Below are 24,057 nucleotides of genomic sequence, written 5' to 3' on the forward strand. Positions count from 1 at the left end.
CCGGGAAGAAGCTATTTTGATCTGGATGTATGATGGCATTTAGTATTTTTTTCAATCTTTCTGCAATTATATTCATAAAAATTTTATAATCCGTGTTTAAAAGGGATATCGGTCTATAGTTTTTTATCTGTTTTTGGTCTGTACCTTCTTTCGGAAGTAGTGTAATATATGCTTCTCTCCACGATTCTGGTATGTTTGCTTCCAATAGGGCCTCATTACAAATCTCCAGTAATTTTGGTTCCATGATTCCATCTAGTTTTTTTATAAATTTCTCCTGGGAGGCCATCTGGACCTGGTGTTTTATTGTTTTTAAGTCTCGAAATTGCCACTCTTAGCTCTTCTATTGTTATATCTTTATTTAACATTTCTCTCTCGTCCTCCCCTAATGATGTAATCCTTTCCTCCGTTAAGTATTTTTCAATCTTTTCTGTTGGTATATCTTCTTTATTATAAAGGTCTGTGTAGAAGTCTTGTGCTATTTTCATTTTGTCCTCTTCTTTGTTCTGTAAATTCCTTTTTTTATCTTCCAGTTGTTGAATAATCCGTGCCTCACTTTTTTTCTTCAATTTATAGGCCAACCACCTGCCCATCTTGTTTCCATGCTTGAAATAGAATTGTTTAGATTGTCTAAGTTTTTTGCAGTTTCCTCTTGATCTAATATGTTCATTTTATGTCTCAATAGCATCAGCTTCTCTTTTACTGATTTGTCTCCTGGACTTAACTGAAATTTCTTCTCCATATTGCCAATTTCTTCCTGAAGGGTGTTGTGTGCCTTCCATTTTTCTTTGTTTTTATGTGCGCTATATGCTATCGTTATCCCCCTTATATACACTTTCATGGTATCCCAAAGCTTAGTTAAGGAAGTGTGCTGTTTTTTATTTTCATTGAAAAATAGTCTCAATTCTCTCATTATCTTTTCTACGTATTCCTTTTCTTTTAGAATTTGTAAAATTAACCTCCATCTTCTGATTTTCTTTTGGGGGGGGCTCTCCAGTTTACTTCAAGAGGGTTGTGGTCTGCCCATCTCTCTTTCTTCTGTATTTTTTTTTCTGAAGGTCCTTCTTTGATGTCTCTTTGGTGTGGCATTTCTTCTTCCTGATTTATGATCTCCACTTCCTCTTTACTACTCTGCTCCTCTTCAGTTCCTGTCAATTGGTCCAGTTCCTGTCAATTGGTCTTGCGCTGTCACTAGGCTATCTATTTTTAGTTTTTTGCCTTGCCACGTGACAAGCATTCCTTCTGGTAATATCCATCTGAACAAGATGTTTTGTTTGTTCAACTGAATGACCAGGAAATGGTAGTCTCTCCATAATTCTCTTACTCTTCTGGGAACTTGCTTCAGGGTTATGATTTCTTTCCCCTTATACACCATCGGTTCTTCTCTAGTTATGTTATAGACTATATCGCGGACCCTTTTCCTAATGAATCTGATATGGACCTCCCTTGGTAATTTGTGTCTTCTGGCATAGTTTGTCTGGATTTGGTATACCTCATCCATTTCTGTTATTATTTCTTGCTTGTCCCTCTGCAGGGCATCTGCGATGATCTCCGCCATTACCTGTCCCAGGTCTTCCTCTTTCCCTTCAGTTACATTCTGAAATCTCAGATAAAATGCCGCCCGCTCCATTTCCAATTGTATCACTGAATCTTTGAGATCTTTGTTTAGGGCCATCATCGTTTGGTCTACCTGTTCCAGTTTCCTTTCATTTTGCTCTACCTTAGCCTCAACACTTTTTATTTTTTGCTCATTCTTATGAATTGATTCTTATATAGCATTCATTTTGTAATCTAAATTCTGGATGTCTGTTTTCATTTCATTGTGGTTACTGAACATTTTTTCCTGCATTTTGACCATTGTCTCTTATATTAGCATTAGGGTGGTTTGCATTATCTGCATAGTTGGGGTTACAGTGGATCTTTCCATCTTCACCTGCCCTTCTGTCGACCGCTGAGTTGAGGGAGATGCCGTAGTTATCGTTGGGTTTGACGTAGTTTTCTTCCCTGCCTTTAGAATTGTCATGGTGAGGCTTGTCATTTCTTTCAGTATTCTACTCTGATCTCCCAGAATCTTGTAAATATTTTTCCACACTATCATCCACTATTACTTGCCTGATTTTCTTATTCTTATTTTTATTATTCCTCGTGTTTGTCTATAATATCACACTAAAGAAACTACCAATATATTAATCAATAAGATCTTATATCTTATACAATCTTATATCGTATAATCTTATATACTATGTATTCTATAATAATTATGTTCTATATTGAATTAATCAGTATAATCTTAAATCACTAGATAAGGTAATTTGTATATAAAAATATAGAAATAAATTAGATCAAGGTCAAAGTCTAATCACACATATTTATGTCTTATGTTAAGCCTATTTTATATATTTCAGTTAATACTCTAATGAACTATATAATTAATAAATAATTAATAAATAATTACTTCTCATTTATCATTAAATTGGTTAATTAATCACTCAACAAGGGAAGGAGGGAGAGGAGAAAAAACAAGAAAGGAGCAAAACAAAAGGCGATGAAGCTGACAAAAATACTATTAAATAATATTATTAAATTAATATTTGTTTTAACAACCATTTCTTAAAGGTTCAAATCTTTAGTGATCTTTCAAATGCAGCTCTTGACTTCTCCCAGGTTTCTTATGTCTATCCTTAGTTCTTATAGTCAATACTCTCCTTCTGTCACCTCAATATTCTTCAAGTCCTCCGTTCAAATATAAGTTCAGCTATGTAGTGAAATAGTCCTCTCTTTCCTCCACTGTCCAAGTAATCAGTTCTTGTCCTCTATGAGATCGCTGCAATGGCAGCTCTCTCTGCTTCTTTTCTTCTCAATCCCAATCTTATCCCCTTCTGCCACTCCATGGCATCAACTCTCTCACCTGGTTTCTGTTCACTCACAATTCTCACAAGCTTTTCCTGTCCATACCTCTGCTTTACCAGTGTCATTGTTTCCCCTCGTTATCATCTTGACAGTTGAAATTATTCTGCTGATTCATTCACCATCTGCTCAGTCGCCACTCAATCTCTTGCTGTGAGTCCTTTAACCCGAAAAGACCAAACCCACTTCTCAAAATTATAGTAGTTTTATGGTGTTCTGGAAGATCCCTTATACTAACACTGTCTGTTTCGATAATCTTCTCTTCCCATTGCTTATTGGCTCATTGCAGCCTCGGGTCTGCCATTCCAAGATGTCAGACACATTTGCACTGGATCGACAGAGGCGTCCGTTCTCATGGCGAGCGCTCGCCCCTCGCTTCGCCACCCTCCAGGCTTTTGCACCCCTAAGGGTCCCCAGAACGCTAAAGCTCCAGGATTGAAGAATGGGGATTGCTCTCCTTCCACAAGGAGCGACAGACCAGAGACAAATAAGAGCAACTAAGAGTATAAGACCTATTTACAAGTAAGGAAGATGGAAGAGGAAATTGAGATGTTCTCAATCAACATAAATGGATTGAATTCCCCCATGAAAAGGAGAAAAAACTACACACAATTACAAAAATTAAAATTAGATATACTCTGCTTACAAGAAATGCATATTAAAAAGCAGCACAGTAAATTATTGGAATGTCCAAAAATTGGGAAACTATACTCCTCATTAGCACAACAACAAAAAAAGAAGGGTAGCTTTATATATCAAGGAAATAATAAATTCAAAACAGGTACTGTATATACAGATGAAGAGTGCGAATAAGATTGAAATTGTTGCAAGAATCAAAAAATAATGGGGGCTTTGGTCTGCCGGATTGGGACTTCTACTATCAGGCTTCGACACTAACTTGGGTGAAGGATGGATAAATCCTTTAGAAATAGAAGATTGTTACTGTTGGAGAGACATGATCTTCAATTGGGATGGCATGCCTTTCTGTGGTATGACAAAAATAAAATACATAGATTATGTATTTTATACATTTAGACATTATGTAAAGAACGCTCTATTCTTAGTATGGGAAAAAGTTAAAGCAAAAAATTACATGAAAATACCAGTCTGGCTCTCAACAATGGAAGCACTGATACATCCAAATGTGGTAAATTTGGAAAAAATTGTAACATATAAAGATATTTTAAATGAGAAAGAGGAACTTAAAATTAAACAGGAATTGCAAAATCAAGGGATGGACCTTGTATGGTGGCCACACTTGCGAACACAATCAAGATATGAAAAAGATGTAAAGATATATGGTTTCTATAAAGAGCCAACAATACTTGATCAGATACTATTAGGTGTTAATAAAGAAAATATATAGCTATTTATTAAGCCTCAAAGTGGAAGATGAACAAGTGAAAGAAACACTTTTTTGGGTATACAGTACTATAGAATTAGATAAATGGCAAAAACTTTGGGATAGAAACTATAAATTGACAATGGCAACTACATACAAGGAAAACCTGTATAAAATGTTCTACAGGTGGCATTGGTCACCGGCAAGGCTAGCAAAGATGTTTAAATCATGTCGGCCAAATGTTGGAAATGTAACCAGATACTGGATTCATATGTGGTGGACTTGCCCAAAGGCAAAAAAAGTTTGGACGGAAATACATACATGGCTAGAGAAAATGATAAAGCAAAATATAGATTTAAAGCCAGAAATATTTTTGTTAGGTATTTTGCTAGAAAAATATAATAAAGGGAATATATATTTATGTTGTAGTCCACCAGCAGCCTGCGGAGCTGGCAGCGGAGTTGGACAACGATGAGGCTGAGGAAGAACATGGGCAGTCCTGGAGGCTGGGGAAGGCCCAGATGAGGGCTCTGCGTCAGAGGCAGAGATGGGGCCAGGGCCATCGGGGAGTGATGTGTGGACTTTGGCACCTCCAGAGACTGACAGTAGAGAGGCAGAGGAACAGCAGGAGCCTGTTTCTAGTGCACGTATGAGAAGAGCTGCCAGAAGGCAGGAGCAGATAAAGCAGAGAGGATGACTCGGGGGTAGGGCCAAGAGACGATTGGCCTCTCCCATAAGGCTTAAAAGACCAGCAATGGCTCTTGGCCTCTTTGCCAGAAAACAACGTTGAGAGAATTGCTTCTTGTTTCACTGCATTCATTTCTTATCAGTGTCTTCTGCTTCTGAACTTTTGCCAAGAAAAGTCTTTGGCAGTTTGCCTAATTATCCCAAGGTCGGTGATAAACTAAGGAATGGTGTTTTGAAGAATTTGCTTTAATTTAGTTTGGACTACGCTGAGAATGAGTTAATTCTCAGCTGTTCTAATAAAGTCTATTTGTTTTTGAACTGTTTGTATTTAATACTAACTACTTGGGCCTGGGTCACAACAATTTAATGCACTGCATGCACTGCATGCTTTGCATATTTTGATGGCAGCGAGAATTGTATCTGCAAAATATTGGAAAAATGAGGAAATTCCTTCAGATGAAAATATAATCAAAAAAATATTAGATTGTGTGGAAATGAATAGGTTAACTTTAAAGATGAAAGATAAAGAAGACACAGTGTCAGGGTTCTAACCAATGTCCTAATAAAATTAAGAGTCTCAAGATATTTAGCAAGAAAAATCCAGTTGTTTATTAGGAGCGCCATGTCAGCACTAACTAGGTGAAGCCAGCACCTTGCCTCTGACCCTGTTTCCCCCTCACCCCAAAATGTGTAACCAGTCACATTCCCCAATTTCGCGGGTTGTAGAAGTCACTCCCTCCAGCCGTTGCGGGTCACCATGGAGATGGCCTTGACTTCAGCCGGCTAGGCTGTGTCTTGTTTTGACTGAGGTGTCAATTCCTTGGTGCAGCTGCAAGGCGTGATTCCCATCCCCCTGCCTATGGCAAGGATCAAGAAAGCTTCGCAAGTTGATACACAGAATATTTTTTAACTTGGGATTTATTAAATAATAGAAATTAGAAATTGGAATAATACTATTATATACAAGCAAAGAATATTACAACCACCATTATTATGTATATGTAAAATGACCCAGACAATACATTGTTTATTAAATACTTATATATGTTAAAGAAAAATGTACAAATAAAAATATTTAAAAAAGAATGAACAAAGACTTGCAACAAAGTCAAAGATAGTAAAAAAAGTTTCTTTCAACATAGACAAAACAAGAAAAAAGTCAAGGAAACAGTGGGTCCACTAAAGAGACAAGATGGCAAGAAAGTTACAGGCAGTAGAGAAAAAAACAGAGCTGCTTAACTCATTCTTTCCATCAGTCTTCACAGAAAAAGAAACTATAGCCTAACCTACCAAAAACATAACTGTAAAAGACAGACTAGAAATAAAAATTAAAGCAAGAAAAATTAAGCAAGAAAATTGTAACAAAACACCTGTCTGATCTTGATGAATATAAATCACTAGGACCTGATGGATAACATCCCATCTTTCCGAAGGAGAAATAAGGAGAAATAAGAACTATTGTATCATATCTTTAAAAAATTGTGGAGCACTAGGAAACTACCAGGGAATAAATACAAGCAATTTAAATTTCACCAGAGATGCTCTGTATGTGGGATGGGTTTGTCCTGTGGGTTTGCCACAGATTAAGATGGATTCTTCTTTGTCTTCTGTTTTCTCCAAGTGCTAAAGAATAATGGAGCCTGGCTTCCCTTGGTTTGAGAGTGCAGGCTGATGGGTAACTGGGTTGGGTCAGTTTCAAACAATATACTTGGAATTTTGAACTGGCCACTAGCCGTCTTGAGTCTTCAGAGAAAGGCGGCATACAAGTTGAACAAATAAATAACAGCCCAAGCAGGGCTTGGGGCCAAATGCTCAGGATATGTCCTCAGGGACCCAAGAAATTGGAGCAGCCACCTGTTCAGGGAGGAGAGACGGCTTCAGAAGAAAAAAGCACTGTGGGCTGGCAGTGTAGGGAAGGCAGCGGAGGCAGAGTACACTCCTGGAGTTACGGTGATCCGAGGAAGCAAGTGGAAATCCAGTCTCAGCTTGTCTAGGCCAGACCTTGTAAGGGGATAAGTAAGAGTTGGGACAACCATGCAATTGCAGCAAACTCTGCTTTAATCCACCCCCAACGAGGCTGGAGCCTCAGAACACAGTGAGCAGGAAAAAGAAAAGTCCTTGTAAAGTCAGCGCTGGGAGTGTCCACCTTTTGAAGTCCTTTGGCCCCACCCCCTGGCCAGCTGGCAGCCATACTCAGTAAACCACCATCTGGTGGTGAGTAGTGTATGTCGAGATGACCCAGCTGGTGGCACATGGCCATCATGGACACCTCCGGAAGCTGCCGCTTGCTCGGCTGGGCATTGCAGCTTCAAAAAATGTTCAGTGGGTGACTCCTGGCCGCCACAGAGGCTGCCAGAAGCTGTCGAGTGCTCAGCTGTATGGTGCAGCCCCACAACTCGGGATTGGCTGGCAGGTGGCTCGTGGCATTTGCTGAAGACCACCAGGATCAGCCAGTAGGCTGGTTTGAGTTCAGTAGGTGGCTACCATGACCGGGCACGTCATCACAGGAGGCCCACCACTGCCTCGCTTGTCTCCCACTCCCCATCATGGCAAGCCCCAGGCCAGGGCTGGGCCTCAATAGGCGGCTCCCCCCTACCAGGAGTCCACCTGGAAGACAGGAGATAGAGGCATTAGATAAGACCCTATGGGGGTCTTATCAACCTCCCAATTTGGTGGGATACCATTGGTGGAACTGCCACAACAGCCGTATGGCCTTTACATCACACTCCGCTACCCAGGTAGCCCTTTCACCATACCAGGTATCGGAGTTTAACCCGTGTAGCCGTGAGTCCAAAACCCTGTCAGTGTCATATTGATCTAGTCCCACTGGGCCTGGTGGCTCAGGAAGGGGCCAGAAGTTGGTAGCCACCATGGGTTTTAGCAGGCTGCTGTGGAACACAGGATGCACCCAACCCAGCAAGCATGGGAGCTTCAATTCTACCATCACGGTGATTTGCAGCCTCCTATCCAAGATGATACATGGGGGGCACTCCATGGAGATGGTAGATGTGGCTTGATAAACAGCCACCGTGCTGATGGTATCCCAGTGCACGGCACGAAATGTGCTTATTTCGAGAACAGGTCAATAACTGTCCATATTACAGTGTGCCTATTACTCTCTAGCAGGTCTACTATGAAGTCCATGGCTATCTCTTCCCATAGTCTGACAGGATCAGCCATGGTCTGCAGGAGGCCTAATGGTTCTCCCGGCCGCACCTTCATCACTGTGCACATCCTTTTGGACCTTTCACATAGTTCTCAATCTCTGCCCACATGTGGGGCCACCAGAACTGCTGTTTGGTGAGGTGGAGGGTTTTTAAAAACCCAAAATGACCAGCTTGCTTGACATTGTGGCACTGCTGCATTACATTGGGCCTCAGGGCAGGTGGTATATATAGTTTGTCATTCTTCCACGCTAGTCCATCTCTGTGCGTAAACAATGTTTTGTTCTCCAACAGCTAGGAGTCCTTTAACAATGCAGTTTGCAGCTTCTCTGTCAATCCCTCCCCAGGTCCTCACCCATTATCTGAGCTACTGGTGGAATGATGGCTTGCACTATGTCCTCCTGGCGACTATGGTATTGGGGCATGCATGACAGGGCATTGGCCAAGAAGTTCTTCCCTGCGGGGATGTACCACAGAGTGAAATTGAAAATATTGTGCCCACCAGACCTGTTTTGGTGACAACCGCCATGGGGTTTGAAGGGCTTTGAGGTTTTTATGGCCTGTCTAAACATCAAATGGTTCCTGAGCCCCCTCAAGGAGGTGTTGCCATGTGAGTAATGCCCACCGTACTGCAAAGGCCTCTTTCTCCCAGATCACCCAACCTCGTTCCATCTGCAAAAGCTGACGGGAAGTGTAAGCACAGGGTTGTAACTGCCCCTTTCCATTCTTTTGTAACAAGATGGGCCCCACGGCCATGTCACTAGCATCAGCCTACATGACAAATGGTTGTCCACGGTCAGGGTGTCTCAGGATGGGCTCCCTTGCAAAGAGAGCTTTCAGATCTTTGAAAGCTCTCTGACAGTCCATCATCCAAAGGAGGTGTTATCCAGGCCAGGGCTTTGTCATGGTGTGTTTTGTTTGCAGTAGTTTGGTCAAGGTTAGTACGACCTTGGTGAATGATGGAACGAACTGGTGATAAAAATTGGCAAAGCCCAGGAAGCTCTGCAACTGTTTACATGTTTTTGGGGCTTGCCACTCTGATACTGCTTGAACCATGTGTGGATCCATTTCCACCCCGTCACTGGATATCTGGTAGCCCAGGTAATCCTAACAGGTTTGATGGAATTCACACTTTGACAGCTTGATGAATAACTTAGTTTCTGGAGCACCTGCCACACCAATCAGATGTGTGTTGTGGTCCGCCAGCAGCCTGCGGAGCTGGCAGCGGAATCGGACAGCAATGAGGCTGAGGAAGAACATGGGCCAGTCCTGGAGGCTGGGGAAAACCCGGGTGAGGGCTCTGCATCAGAGGCAGAGATGGGGCCAGGGCCATTGGGGAGTGAGGTGTGGACTCCAGAGCCTCCAGAGACTGATAGGAGTGAGGCAGAGGAACAGGAGGAGCCTGTTTCTAATGCACGCATGAGAAGAGCTGCCAGAAGGCAAGAGCAGCTCAAGCAAAGAGGACGACTCGGGAGTAGGGCCAAGAGATGATTGGCCCCTCTCATAAGGCTTAAAACAGACCAGCAACGGTGTTTGGGCTTTGCCAGAAAACAACGTTGGTAGCTTCGTCTTCTTCTTTGTTTACGTCTTGTATTTATTTTTGTATCTGTGACTTCTGAATGTTTGCCAAGAAAGGCCTTTGGCAGTTTGCCTAATTGGACCAAGATTTGCGATAGGACTGAGGAATTTGTGTTGGGAGGAATTTGCTTTAATTTAGTTGAACGATGCTGGGAATGAAGTAAATGTGCTCCTCCATGGTGTAGATCAGGATGTCATTCAGGTAACAAGGACTCCCCGGTATAGGTGTTCATGCAACACCTCTTTGATAAGCTGCATAAACACAGCTGGGGCTCCCTGCAACCCAAACGGCATCACCTGAAACTGGTAGCTCCCCAAGGACAGTTGAATGTGGTCTTCCATTCATCCTCTGGCCTGATCTGGACCCAATTAGGCCTCTTGTAGATCAAGTCTGCTGAAAAACCGCCCTTGGCCAAAGTCGCTAGCAGATCTTTCATCAAGGGTAGGGGGTATAGGTGCTCTACACAGACCCCATTCAGGCCCCAGAAGTCAACACACAATCAGAGAGTTCTGTCATCTTGGAATAATACAGGCGCTGCCACACATGAGCGGCTTGGCCAGATAAACCCCCTAGCCAAGTTCTTTATCTATGTACTGCCATAACTCCTCCATCTCCTTCGGCTGATGAATGTGAACACTCTCATGCAAGAGATGTTGTACAGATTTGAGGACCCCATGGAAACCTAGCAAGCAGCAGCCAGGATCCACTCCATCCAGAAAGGGAAGCAGTAACAGTAACAGAGTTGGAAGGGACCTTGGAGGTCATCTAGTCCAACCTCCTGCTCATGCAGACCTATACTATGGATTCAAACTGCCGACCTTTCTGATCGACAAACTCAGTGTCTTAGCCACTGAGCCACCTAGTCAGGCTTAAAAAAAAGTGACCAATCGCAGAATATATGAGAATGTCATGGCTTTGTGGACCACCTGAGAGGAGGGCCTGGGGTGTTCTGAACCAAGAACTGTAGGGGGGTGCCTAACAACCTTTGGGCATGGTACCAACTGGCCACCAATGTGGAATTAGACCTGATGAATTGCCAGCAGCACACTATGCATGAAGGTCGCCCCTGCTGGGCAACCAAGAAGCGCCCCACAACCCTGGGGGGAGGGAATTCCCCACACAGGAGGAGAAACCTGAGTAACTGAGGAGAAAGGAGAAGCCTCAGTAGCCTGTTTGTGATGCGGGAAGAAAGGCCATCAAGCAGCTGACTCCCCTGCCCCACATTCAGCATCTATGTTGTAAGCCTGGTCCAGCTGAAGACAAAGAAGCTGCTGGCAAACCTGAAGGAGAAGACGTGTGCCACACAACAGGTCATGGAGGTCTCTCCCCACTCCAGCAAAGGGGAGGGAACTCTGACCCCCAACAAGCCTGGCTAAAGAAGTGGAACCCAGCAGTGGACTGGAATAATAATAAGTGGTGCATGAGTAAGAAAATAGCTAAGCAGCAGGAACTAGAGAAAGCGTAAGGTACCAGCTATGAGACGGCGGGTGGAAAAGTGGAAATGGAGCCAGCTAAGACGTTGATGGAAGGCAAGATGTCACAGCTGCTTATTCCAAAGAAGTACTGCAATCTCGCTGTAGTGTTTAGCAAGAAGGGGTCAGATGTGCTGCCACTTTGCCATCCCATGGACTGTGCTATCAAGATTATCATGGGGGCAAAGCTACAAAAGCCAAAGATGTATTCCAAGACATCCAAGGAAATGGAAGAACTTAGAAACTTTATAGACAAGAGCCTAACCAGGGGCTTGTCTCATCCAGCTGGCCAAATCAAGGGTGGCAGCCCCCATGCTTTTCAAAGAAAAGAAAGATGGGTCCCTGAGGATGTGTGTGGATTATAGGGGGATAAGCACCATTTGCATGGAGGACATGTACCCCCTCTCCTAGATGAAAGACATGTTGGGACATGTCAAAGGGGAGGACCTTTACCAAGCTGGACTTGAGGGAAGTGTACTCCCAGTGAGGATCAGGGAAGAACATGTTCAACTGCCCCTTGGGATGTTACCAATTCCAGGTGATGCCATTTGGATTACAGGGGGTGCCAGTCATGTTCATGTAGCTGATAAATGAAGTCCTACATGAGTACCTATACAAAGGGGAGCTGGTGTACCTGATAATATCTTAATATATATTGACATCATGGAAGAGCACATAAAGCTAATGAGAACTGTGCTAAGGAAGCTGGTAAAAGTCCACCTATACATGAAGCTGTCCAAGTGTTACTTCCACAAGACCAGTTTAGACTACCTAAGGCACCATATTTTGAGAGAAGGAGTAGAGATGAAAGCAATCCTAGAATGGGAGTCCCCAAGGACAAAGAGAAAACTGTAGAGTTTCCTAGGATTTGCAAACTTCTATAGGCAATTCATTCCCATGTTCGCAAAAATAGCACTGCCCATCATGAATCAGTTAAAAAAGAGGAAGGGGGGTGAAGCCTAGACCGAGTCAATTCTTGAATTGGACTGTCAAATGTCAAGCAGCTTTTGAAAAGCTAAAGAGACTTTTTGCTGCTGAGCCAGTCTTGAAACACCCAAACCCAGAGGAGCCATTTGTGATCCAGGCAGATGCTAGTGACGTGGCAGTGGGGGTGGTTTTATTGCAGAGAAACAAAGGAGAGAACTGCAGCTCTGCACCTATACCTCATGGAAACTATTAGACACCAAGAGATGATGGGCAATCTGGGAGGCTTATGTCATCCACTGGGCTTTCCTCACCTGGAGGCAGTTCTTAGAAGGCAGCAAAATCCCCTTCAAAGTTTGGACCGACCACAAAAATCTAGAAGCACTAAAAAAAACCTAGAAACTGTCCCTTAAGCATGTCTGGGCTCAGTAGTTTAGCTGGTTTAGTTTCACCCTGCACTATTTACTGAGGGGAGGGGGATTTCCTAGCAGATGCTTTCTCACGCCTGCCTCAATATAAAAGCCTGAAGGAAGAGATAGTTAATTCTATCATTCCATCCAAACAACATGCAGCGCCAGCGTGCATGTGGCAACCCCAAAAGAGCCCCCCTTGGTCAGAAGAAGACACATTGACTTAGCAACTGAAAGAAGCCCTGTGAGGGGGATGAGTGGTTTCAAAAGCATATGGGTGATTTAATGCTAAAGCAAGATTTAGTGTGGGAGGGGAATAAAATATATGTCCTAGCCAGCCAAAGAACTATCATCCTACAAAAGAGTCACTATACAAAGCCAGCAAGATATTTTGGGTTTGCAAAAATCCTACATCTTATAAAAAGGCAGTTTTTGTGGCCTAAAATGAAGAAGGACATAGAAACCTATGTGGCGAGTTGCCCTATATGTGGATTTAGTGGGGCATTTTGCTCGTTTTGCTGAATTACTGTAGTTTAATTTAACAGTCTCAACATTCTTGGCTATATCCAGAATCTAAGCAGCTTCAGCTCTTAATCTGGACTCATCACCAAACTGATTCTTCTCTATGAAAACTGATCAAATTCCTGCTTCTATTTTTTCTATTGCTTCCTAGCTTTTATTTTTGTCTTCATTAAATCTTCAATTATTAGTTCTTATGTAGCCCATTGCAGTCCCAGACTATTCAAATCATTGTTTCCTTTGATCATGAAGAAAGTATCTATCCATAAGTTAGTTTGGTTGTACTCCAAATTTTCTGCTAGTCTTGTAATGTTTTATATAGATGTAAAATAATATGGGGAATAGGATAAAAATCTGATTAAGATTAAATTAAAAGAGCTATTGAATCTGAAAACTTTAATATGGCAGTTGATTTAGAGAATTGTACAGGATTAATTGGACAAGTATACATTCTATAAACAAAGCACTTCTTTGATTAGGCTTTTGTAATAACATGTGGTTTAACATTTAAAGACATGATTAAAAGAAAAATGCAATCATTTATAGCACATTTGAAGTTATAATGCCACATTGATGCATTTTTGTCCTAGCAGGCAAGAAAGCCAAGAGCAATTTCAAACTATCCACTTTTCCTAATCCATCCAAGTTAGTGTAATTGGTGATACACAACAGTGTAGATCCCATAGTAAAACATCCAAGAAGTCAAACTGTCCTTATCTCATGTTTTTTTTTAATTTTCTTTGATTCTTACCAACTTCCTTAAGTTAAATAGCTTGATAAATAGTACATATATTCGTTTCCTATTAGGTACACATAAATGTTTGAATTCATGGTATTGTTTACTTATCTTTATTCTACTGAATATATAATTTTCTGATTCTGTTTTTTATTAGTGGTATATGAATGGGAGTAAATACTTTTCTGACTTATGGAATGTTATGGACACCCTTGGAATTTTCTACTTCATATCAGGAATTGTGTTCAGGTATGTTTCAGTTAACTCACAGTGATACTTCTATTGCCTTGAGTTCAGAGCTAGAGGAACAAAAATATGCTATAATAATTATGTAAAAAAACAAGTGACATGCTGAAAATTCCTGCAGTTTATCTCATTAATTTTCAATCAGATAGAAAAGTTAATGCTTTTGAAATTCATTTCCAAGGCAAATAATGTATGGGAGAAATACATGGGCATGGGATACTGATATTTTATTAGGTGGCTGAAAGCTGTGCATTGTGGACGTACTATTCAGTCTTTCTCTGTACAATCAACTGCCCAACATTTTAACAGAATAAGAGAATAACAGAGTTGGAAGAGACTTTGGAGGTCTTCTAGTCCAAACCTTCTGCTCAGGCAGAAGTACCATTTGGACAAATGGCTGTCCAATCTTTTTAAAAAAACCTCCAGTGATGGAGCACTCACAACTTCTAAAGGCAAGTTGCTGGACAGGTTTACTGTCAGGAAATTTCTCCTTAGTTCTAGGTTGCTTCTCCCCTTAGTTTTCATCCATTGCTTCTTGTCCTGCCTTCTGGTACTTTGGAAAATAAGTTGACCCCCTCTTGTTTGTGGCAGTCTGTCCAGCCCTTTAATCATTTTTGTTGCTCTTCTCTGCATTCTTTCCAGAGTCTCAACTTCTTTTTTATATTGTGGTGACCAAAACTGGATGCAATATTTCAAGCCTGATCTTACCAAGGCATTATAAACAGTACTAACATTTCACACGGACTTGATTCTATTCCTCTGTTAACTCAACCTAGGCTTTTGTGTTGGCTTTTTGGGCTGCTGCCACACACTGTTGGCTCATATTTAAACAATTGTCCAGTAGGACAATTGTCCAGTAGGACTCAAAGATCCTTCTCACAGTTATGGCTATTGATCCGGGTTTCAACTAATCTGTATCTGTATATTTGATTTTTGATTTTTTTCCCTTAATGTAAAACCTTACTTTTCTCTACATTGAGTTTCATTTGTTAGATAGGGCCCAGTATTGAAGTTTATTGAAATCCATCTGTATCTTGAGCCTATCTTTTGGAGTATTATCTATACCTCCCAGTTTAGTGTCATTTGCAAATTTGATAATTCCCTTTCTAGTCAATATTCGTTTTTTGACTTCTGGTGCTTTGGAAAATAAATTGACCCCCTCTTTTTTGTGGCAGCCTCTCAAATACTGGAATACTGCTTTCATGTCACCCTAATCTTTCTTTTCTCTAGACTGGCCATATCCAATTCCTGCAACCATTCTTCATACATTTTTCTCTCCAGGCTGTCAACCCTGAAGCCAACCCTGCAGCCATCTCCAGGCTGCCAACTCTGAAGAGTCTTCAGGGTTGCCATAGCGAGGCTCGCTGGAACTGTGGGAAAGGGAGGGGGAGTAGAGATAGCAAAAGGGGATATGTAGCCAAAATAACATTCTTTCTCCTGGGAACCAAGCACACTCTCACCAGCAACTGATGGGGTGTGGATGGGAGGCATCCGGGATGAGGAGAGAGATCTGATTGGGGCATGTGATAGTTGGATGTAATGTGGGGAAAAACTTTGGATTCGGGTTTTCACCAGCTGTGCCAATATAACATGCCTAATAAATCTATATTTTGAGGAACTTGTCTTGGAGTCGTGATTTCCTATGGGTTGTTACTTAGAACCCTGACACAGGCCTTTAATCATCTTAGTTGCTCTTCTTTGCACTTTTCCCAAAGTCTTTTTTGTAACATGGTGACCAAAACTGGATGCAGTATTCCAAATGTTGCTTTATTAAGGCTTTCTAAAGCGTACTAGTACTTTACGTGATTTTTACTCTATGCCTCTTTTATACAACCAAGGATTATATTAGCTTTTTTGGCTGCTGCTGTACACTACTGGCTCATATTTTGTGATCATCCACTAGGACTCCACGATCTCTCTCATGGTTACTGTTTTTGAGCAGGTTTTGCCTACTCTGTACTTACGCCTTTGGTTTGTCCTGCCTATGTGTAAAACCTTGCTTTTCTCCACATTAAATTTCATGTTGTTGGATAGGACACATTGCTCAAGTTTGTCAAGATCTTTTTGGATCCTGAGCTTGTCTTCTGGGGTGTTTGGCTATTCCTGCCAGCTTAGTTTCATCTAGAAATTTGATGAGTTCCCCTTTTATTCCCTCATCTAAGTCATTTATGAAGATATTGATGAGCACTGGCCCTAAGACAGAACCTTGTGGTACCCAACTGCTTACTTCCCTCCATATAGACTTAGTACCATTAAAGACTATGTGTTGAGGATGGTTTGTCACCCAGTTACAAATCCATCTACTGGTGATGCTGTCTATCTCACATTTTTCTAGTTTACCAAGGTTGGGGTCTACTTTGTTGAATACCTTGTTGAAATCTTAAGTACTATGTACAGTATGTAAGTACTATTATACTATGTGCACAGCATTTCGCTGATCTACTAATTCGGTCACTTTGCCAAAGAATGAAATAAGATTGGTTTGGCACGATCTGTTTGGCATGAACAAACCCATGCTGGCTACTAATTATAACTATATTTGTTCCTAGATGTTCACAGATCTGTTTTTTGACTATCTTTTCCAGTATCTTCCCAGGTATTGATGTCAGGCTGATCGATCTGTAGTTTCCTGGGTCTGTTTTTCCCCCCTTTTTTGAAGATGGGAATCACATCAGCTCTTTTCCAATCCTCTGGTAGTTCCCTGGTGCTCCAGGATTTTTGAAAGATATGATACAATGGTTCTGAAATAACATCTGCAGATGTTATCTCAGAACCATTGTATCATACCTGTCAAAAATCTTCAGAATTCTGAGTTGTAAATCCATCAGGTCCCAGTGATTGATATTCATCAAGGTCAGACAGATATTCTCTTACCATTTTCTTGTTTATTTTAATCTTTATTTCTAGTCTGTCATTTACAGTTATGATCTGCATAGGCTGGGCTATAGTTTCTTTTTGTGTGAAGACTGATGCTGTCGGCTGCTCATCTTCACTTTCTTTGAAGCTTGCTAACAACTGCCATAACCAGGGTGGAAGAGAAATCTGGGAGGGGAAGTATGCTGGAAGTATAAAACAATGCTGTGGGAAATTGGTAATATGGACACTAACAAGAACCAGAGATGCCAAACCAAGCTGTACACTGAGCTTCAAGGATGCCAGACCTGGGAAAGGAATTTACGTTGGCGCCTGAGGCACCGAGTTTCCAAGACATTGGAATGAGACCTGATTGGACTGCTCTCCCAGGGAGGAGGGTTTTGGACATGAGGGATAGCTTTCAATATATGATTTCCACATGGTTTTTCCTCAGAGCTTGCCTCATCCATGCTGCACTCAGTATCTCTAGAAAAAGTACATTTCCCCTAAAACTTATGGAGTCAAGGGTCGTTCTTTCCTAGGGAATAGCTGGGACCAATCTGACAGTAGACAAGTTCTGCAGTAGCAGTGAATCAGACCAATGTCTACCAAGGGGACTGAGAAAAAAATGACAACCCACAAAAGCAGTCTGAAGACAGCTGGAGCTTACAGAGCCCCCTCCATCAAACTGCATTGCCCCGAAGAGAAGCTCAAATGGCTGGGGAATGTGAGCATTGGCAAAGAAGCTCCAAAACCCCAATGGTCACTCACCCTGGGGGTGTTGTGGCCCGTACATGGCCTGTGCGGCTGGTGGCTGATTCGGACAGCGAGGAGGCTGGTGTGGTGGTGCACCAGCAGCCTGAGCAGCTGGCACTCGAGTCGGACACTGAGGCTGGAGAAGATGTGGTGCCAGAGGCGGGGATTCAGCCAGGGCCTTCAGAACCTCCAGAAGTTCCCTTAAGTGAAGAGGATGAAGAGGAGGAGCCTCTTCTCAATGCACGGGCGCGCAGAGCTGCCAAAAGGCAGGAGTGGCTCCTCAGGAGGAGGTCTAGTGGTGGGATTCAATTTTTTTAACAACAGGTTCTGTGGGCAAGGCTTAGTTGGGGGTGTGGCTTGGCAATCATGTGACTGGGTGGGCGTGGCTAGCTGGTCACGTGACTGTGTAGGCGTGGCTAGCTCATCATGTGACCGGGTGGGCGTGGCTATGTGCATAGGGACTACTCAGAGGGCTGAAAAAAGTCATTTCTGACTGGGCCTCGCACTTTTGACCGGTCTTCACACTTATGACCATCCTCACATTTATGCCCGTGCAGCTTTCTTAACAACCATGTCACTCATTTCACAACTGTTTCTCTTCACCATGGTGACAAGATAGGACAAAAACGTAAAATGTGGACTTCCGGTTGGTGACTCGTGGTGACATGGTGTGGTAAGAGCGATCGCTCCTTCCCACTGCCACTTAACGCAATGTTTTGGGGACCCTTCGAGGCGTGGAAGCCTGGAGGGCTTCACGGACAATGGTGGGGCTTCGGTGAGTCGAGTGGTGGAGCGCAAACCCACCCGGCGGGACCGATATCCACTGTCAAACTAACGGGGCGCGTCTGCCTCTTAATGGCAGACCCGAAGCCATGATAGCTAACAAGACGGGAAGCAAGAATTCCGGGAAAGAGAGGTGGAGTGCACTCGTAACCACTTTCTTTAGAGCACGCTTGAGATCGGCAAAAGTTTCGCTGGCTGGGTCGGAGTGGAAGGGCTCATAGGAGGAGAAAGCGGTGACTGAAAGGAAGAGGAGGGTTTGACAGCTGAAAGGATCGCAGATCCTTCAGCAAGAAATAAGGAGGAAAGATCGGCAAGCGGAACAGCTGATTTGGATTTAACTTGCTGTATGGATCGAGCTCTGAAGACGTAGGGAAGAGATTTTGCTGACTGGAAAGGAGAACAACCGGAAATTTAGGACTGGAAGTGCAACCATACTTGATACCAACGAGAAGAATAACGAAGAGCTAGAGAGGAAAGAAGGAGCACCAGGAAGAGATAAACGGAACAATTAAACCTATTTTTACAAGGCGCTGGAGATTCTGAAGAAGCGAGAAATAAAAGGGTGATATTAAATTAATGTACTTTCCTGCACAGACTCTAACAAGTGTGGTACCTGAAGGGACTAAGAAGAACTGAATAAAAATTTGTATCAATATAGATTGCTATTAGCCTAAAAATAGTTTAAATTTACAATATATACATATCTATTTTCTTTTTTCTATATATTTAAAGTATTCAAAGTATTTATATAAGCATTTAAAACATTTAAAGTACCTATATATTTAAAGTATTAAAAGTATTAATATAACATAGCTAATTAATATATTTAAATACCTGTATAGACATATTAGGATCTACTCTCTTGTCTTGTTTTCTATTTTTCTTTGCTATGTGCATAGATTGACTATTGATTGACTATAGTGTTTAATATTACTAAGGATTAATTTTTCTAAAATAGTGATTTATCTTATAACATTAATTAATTAAGTGCTTATTGATTGGCCATTGAGCATTAATTTACTGATTATATATATATGTACTGAAAGTTTTTTTTTCTTAGGAATTGAGAATCCAATTAATTAATAATTAGGATTTAAGTCAAATAAGAAACACTGTTTCCAAATATTGATTAGCTACCAAAGCTAAGTAGTTGGCAGCACAGTGGAGAAACGGTTTGACTGTACTATTTAATACTTGTCTTGCAAATTGGGAATATTCCAAAATAATTCTTAGTCCTTAGACAATTAGTGGATGATTATTTGGAGGAACATAGAAAAGATAGTCAGAGAACAGGCGAAAGTGTTGAGGGAGATGACAAGTCTTGCATCCACTGTGGCAAAAACGGGAAAGAAAGTAACCCCCAGCTTATCAAGCCCCACAATTATAATGTCGTCCCCTGCAACCCAAAAATTGAATTGAAAACTGATATACAAGGCATTGACCAGAAAATGAGTGACATACAACAAGCTATACAAAAGAATGAACAGAGAATACAAAAAATAGAATCTAAGGTGGAACAACAAGAGAAAAACCTAGAGACAGTAGATCAAAAATTAATGGCCCAGAATAGCGATCTGGAAGATTCGATTACGCAGTTGGAAATGGACAGAGCTTCTTTCTATCTGCGTTTCCAAAACATTACAGAAGATAAGGACGAAAATCTGGGCCAAGTAATGGCAGAATTAATAGCGGAGGTTCTTCAACAGGATACAGACGATATAATAAAAGAAGTGGATGAGGTGTACAGAGTACAGATGAACTATGCTAGACGGAACAAACTATCCAGAGAGGTACATATAAGGTTCGCATGAAAGAAAGTTAAAGACATCTTCTATAAAATGGTAAAGGAAGAACCAATCAATTATAAGGAAAAGGAGGTGGTTGTCCTGAAGCAAGTGCCGAGGAGGGTGAGAGAACAGCGAAGAGACTATAGATTCCTCGCCATACAGCTGAATAAAAGGAATATACTTTTCAGATGGACCTTGCCAGAGGGTATGCTGATCACATGGCAAGGGAGGAGAATTAAAATAAATAGTCTGGTGGAGGCTCAAGAATTCCTTGAACAATTGAGAGGGTCAGAAGATGAACAGAGTAGCAAAGAGGAATTGGAAGCTGTTACCACAGAAGAGGAACTCACCCAAAGAAGATCTAAAAAAGGGACCCCGGAGGGGAAAGAGAGCTTAGAGGAGAAAGAGAAAGAAGAGAAAGAAAGTAGAGAAGCAGGGAAGAAACAAAGACCTCAAAGAGCAGTTCAAGCAAACACCAACCTCAAATTCAAGTAAACCAACACAAGGCAAAAAGGATGGATGATTGGAAAATCCTATCGATTAATGTAAATGGACTTAATGACTATAAAAAAAGAAAAACCTTCTTTAACAAATTAGTCACACAAAATGTAGACATAGTCTGTCTCCAGGAGGTACACATTAAACAAGAAGATAAAAAATATCTGGAATATAAAAAATTGGGGAATCTCTATACCTCCTTAGCCATGAAGAAAAAGAGAGGGGTGGCACTATATATCAAAAAAGAGATAAAGACAGAATTGAAATATGCAGACCCAAAAGGTAGACTACTAATTGTTGAAATCAAGAGAGGCAACTCTGCAATATTAATAGCAGCGATCTATGCCCCAAATAAAAATTTGAAAGAGTTTTATAACAAAACGCAAGAAATAATAAGGAGAATGGATAATAATAATATTTGCATCATTGGGGATTTCAACGGAGTGGTTGACGCGAATAAAGATCACAAAAGACCCAGAGGTCAAAAGAAAAAAAGGAAAAACCTACCAAAAACCTTCTTCGACTTAGTGGATGAACTAAATCTCGTAGATATCTGGCGAACACTACACTCCAATAAAAGACAGTACACTTTCTATTCTAACCCCAACAAATCATGGTCTAGAATAGACATGATGTGGGTGAGCAGGAATTTGGGAATGGGCATTGTATTAGCAAAGATCTTACCCAATACCTGGGCAGACCACAATCCACTGGAAATCAGATGGAAAAGTAGATACAAGAGAAAGAATACGAGATGGAGAATGAATACACAATTCTTATGAGACAAAAAAAATATTGACAAAGTCAGGGGGGAGCTAGCAATTTTTTTCGAAGAAAATGAAAAAGAACCAACGGACTGGGGAATAATCTGGGATACAATGAAGGCCTACTTAAGAGGCCTAATGATATCATATGGAGCATACAGAAATAAAGAGAGGAGAGAAGCTCAAAGAACATTGCTAGAAGAACTGGCAAAGGCAGAGAAAGAGGCACAACAAAACCCTGACAATGAAACAATAAAAGAAAATTGGATGAACATCCGTCATAAATTAAATATAATAGATCAAGAAAAATTAGCATATGATATTAAGAGAACAAAACAATATTACTTTGAGAACGCCAATAAGCCAGGAAGGTGGCTATCCTACAGAATTAAAAAAGAGAGAGAGAAAGGAATTATTTTCCAATTAGAGGACCCGGAAGGTCCTCTATAACCAAGGAGGAAGAAAAACTGGAAATAGCACGCGAATACTATGTGTCTTTATATAAAGAAGAAGATATCCCTAAAGAGAAAGTAAAACAATATCTATTGGAGGAGGGAATGCCACAGATCGGAGAGGAGGAAAAAGAGATGTTGAATAAAGAGATTACATTAACAGAGTTAAAGATAGCAATTGCCAAATTGAAAAAGAACAAATCTCCGGGCCCGGACGGATCCCCAGGGGAATTATATAAAAATTTAGAATTAGAAGACATTCTACTTCCAAGAATGCTTGAAATTTTTAATGAGGCTTTAATGAAAAATAAAATACCAGAATCTTGGAGAGAGGCCTATATTACACTCTTACCAAAAGAAGGATCGGATACCAAATTGATACAGAATTATAGGCCAATTTCCCTTCTCAATATTGATTATAAAATATACATGAACATATTAGCAGAAAGACTAAAAAGAATCCTCAATAAGATAATACATAGCGATCAGAATGGATTCCTCCCAGGGAGGCAAATTAGGAATAACACAAGGACGATTCTGGATGTGATAGAATATTATGAGGAACACCCGGACAAAGAGGTGGCATTAGTTTTTTTAGACACCCAGAAGGCCTTCGACAATTTGAATTGGGAGTTTATAAAACAACAAATGAATATAATGGGATTTGGACAAAATTTTACAAACACAATAAACATGATTTATGAGAAGCAAAGGGCTAACATCTTAGTAAACGGTGAACTTACCAAAACATTTCAGATCAGTAAAGGAGTAACACAGGGATGCCCAATGCCCACTTCTGTATATATTGGCACTAGAAGTGCTATTGAAGAAGATTAGAGAGAGTGATCAAATTAAAGGGCTTAAAATTAGGAAGGAAACATATAAAGTTCAAGCGTTCACGGACGATGTCGTTTTAATAATGGAAGAACCGGCGGAAACAGGTATACAAATATTGGAAGTACTTGACAAATATGGAGAAGTAGCGGGGCTCAAATTAAACAAATCTAAAACCAAAATGCTCACCAAAAATATGACGAAAAACCAGAAAGAAGCCCTGGAGGAATCCATGGGAATACAAATTGTGAAGAAAGTTAAATACCTGGGAGTGTGGATCTCAACAAAGTATCTGGCCCTCAAAGAGGACAATTATGTCCCCTTGGTAAAAAGCATAAAACAAGACTTAGAGAAGTGGGGGAAGCTGCAGATCTCCTTCCTAGGGAGGATAGCGACAATTAAAATGAGTGTCTTACCCAAATTGTTATATTTGTTTCAAACGGCGCCAATTAAATTAGATAAAAAAAATTTCAGAGAATTTAATGCCACCATTAGGAAATTTATTTGGGGAGGAAAAAAACCAAGAATAGCAATTAGGAGTTTACAAGACAAAAAAAATAGAGGAGGGCTCGGACTACCTATTTGGGAAACTTATCATAAAGCAGCAATTCTTGTTTGGCTAAAAGATTGGGCGACCTTGGCGAACAAAAGAATTCTAACGTTAGAAGGGCATGATCTCCAGAAAGGCTGGCATGCCTACCTATGGGAAACGGGGAAAAAAACTAAAACACACTTCAATAAACATAAATTGAGGGATATATTGAAGTCAACCTGGGAAGAAATAAGATGAAAACACTATACTAAAATTCCCAGTTGGCTTTCAACTATGGAGGCGATAATATACCCAAACGTTTTGGATCATGGTAAAACGGTAAAATATAAAGAAATTCTAGACGAGGCAGGGAACCTCAAAACAATAGAACAGTTAAAAGAACAAGGCACTCATATTGAATGGTGGACATATACACAGATAAAATCAAGATACAAAAAAGATAAAGAACAATATGGTATAGAAATGGGTAGCAAAGATTTTGATAAGATTTGGATGAGTACGGACAACAAATTATTAGCTAAATTGTACAACTATTTAGTAGAATATGACCTGATGGAAGAAGTGGTTAAAGACCCAATGTTAGCATGGGCCAAAAATATTGGGAAAAATATAAATTTGGAAGAATGGGATCAAATATGGAATAACAATATAAGACTTACTAAGGCAAGGAGAACCAGTACAAGATGATCTATAGGTGGCACCTAGCACCAGCTAGGATTGCCAAGATTTATCCCAACTTAAATCCAAAGTGCTGGAAGTGCGGACACCAGCAAGGTACTTTCTACCATTGCTGG

The 24,057-nt window shown here is 41.0% G+C and overlaps 1 protein-coding gene across 1 annotated transcript in view; it reads left to right on the forward strand.

The window, feature by feature from the left end:
• Nucleotides 1–24,057, forward strand: part of TRPM8 (transient receptor potential cation channel subfamily M member 8) — a 356,525-nt gene that overhangs the window by 266,550 nt on the left and 65,918 nt on the right. Inside the window, exon 17 of the mRNA XM_087887046.1 lies at nucleotides 13,895–13,986. Coding sequence (XP_087743172.1) covers nucleotides 13,895–13,986 — 92 coding nt within the window. The remainder of the gene's footprint in view (nucleotides 1–13,894; nucleotides 13,987–24,057) is intronic.

The sequence above is a fragment of the Pantherophis guttatus genome, chromosome 1, assembly GCF_059756535.1.
Source record: "Pantherophis guttatus breed Tessera chromosome 1, ASM5975653v1, whole genome shotgun sequence".
In the NCBI taxonomy this organism is placed as follows: Eukaryota; Metazoa; Chordata; class Lepidosauria; order Squamata; family Colubridae; genus Pantherophis; species Pantherophis guttatus.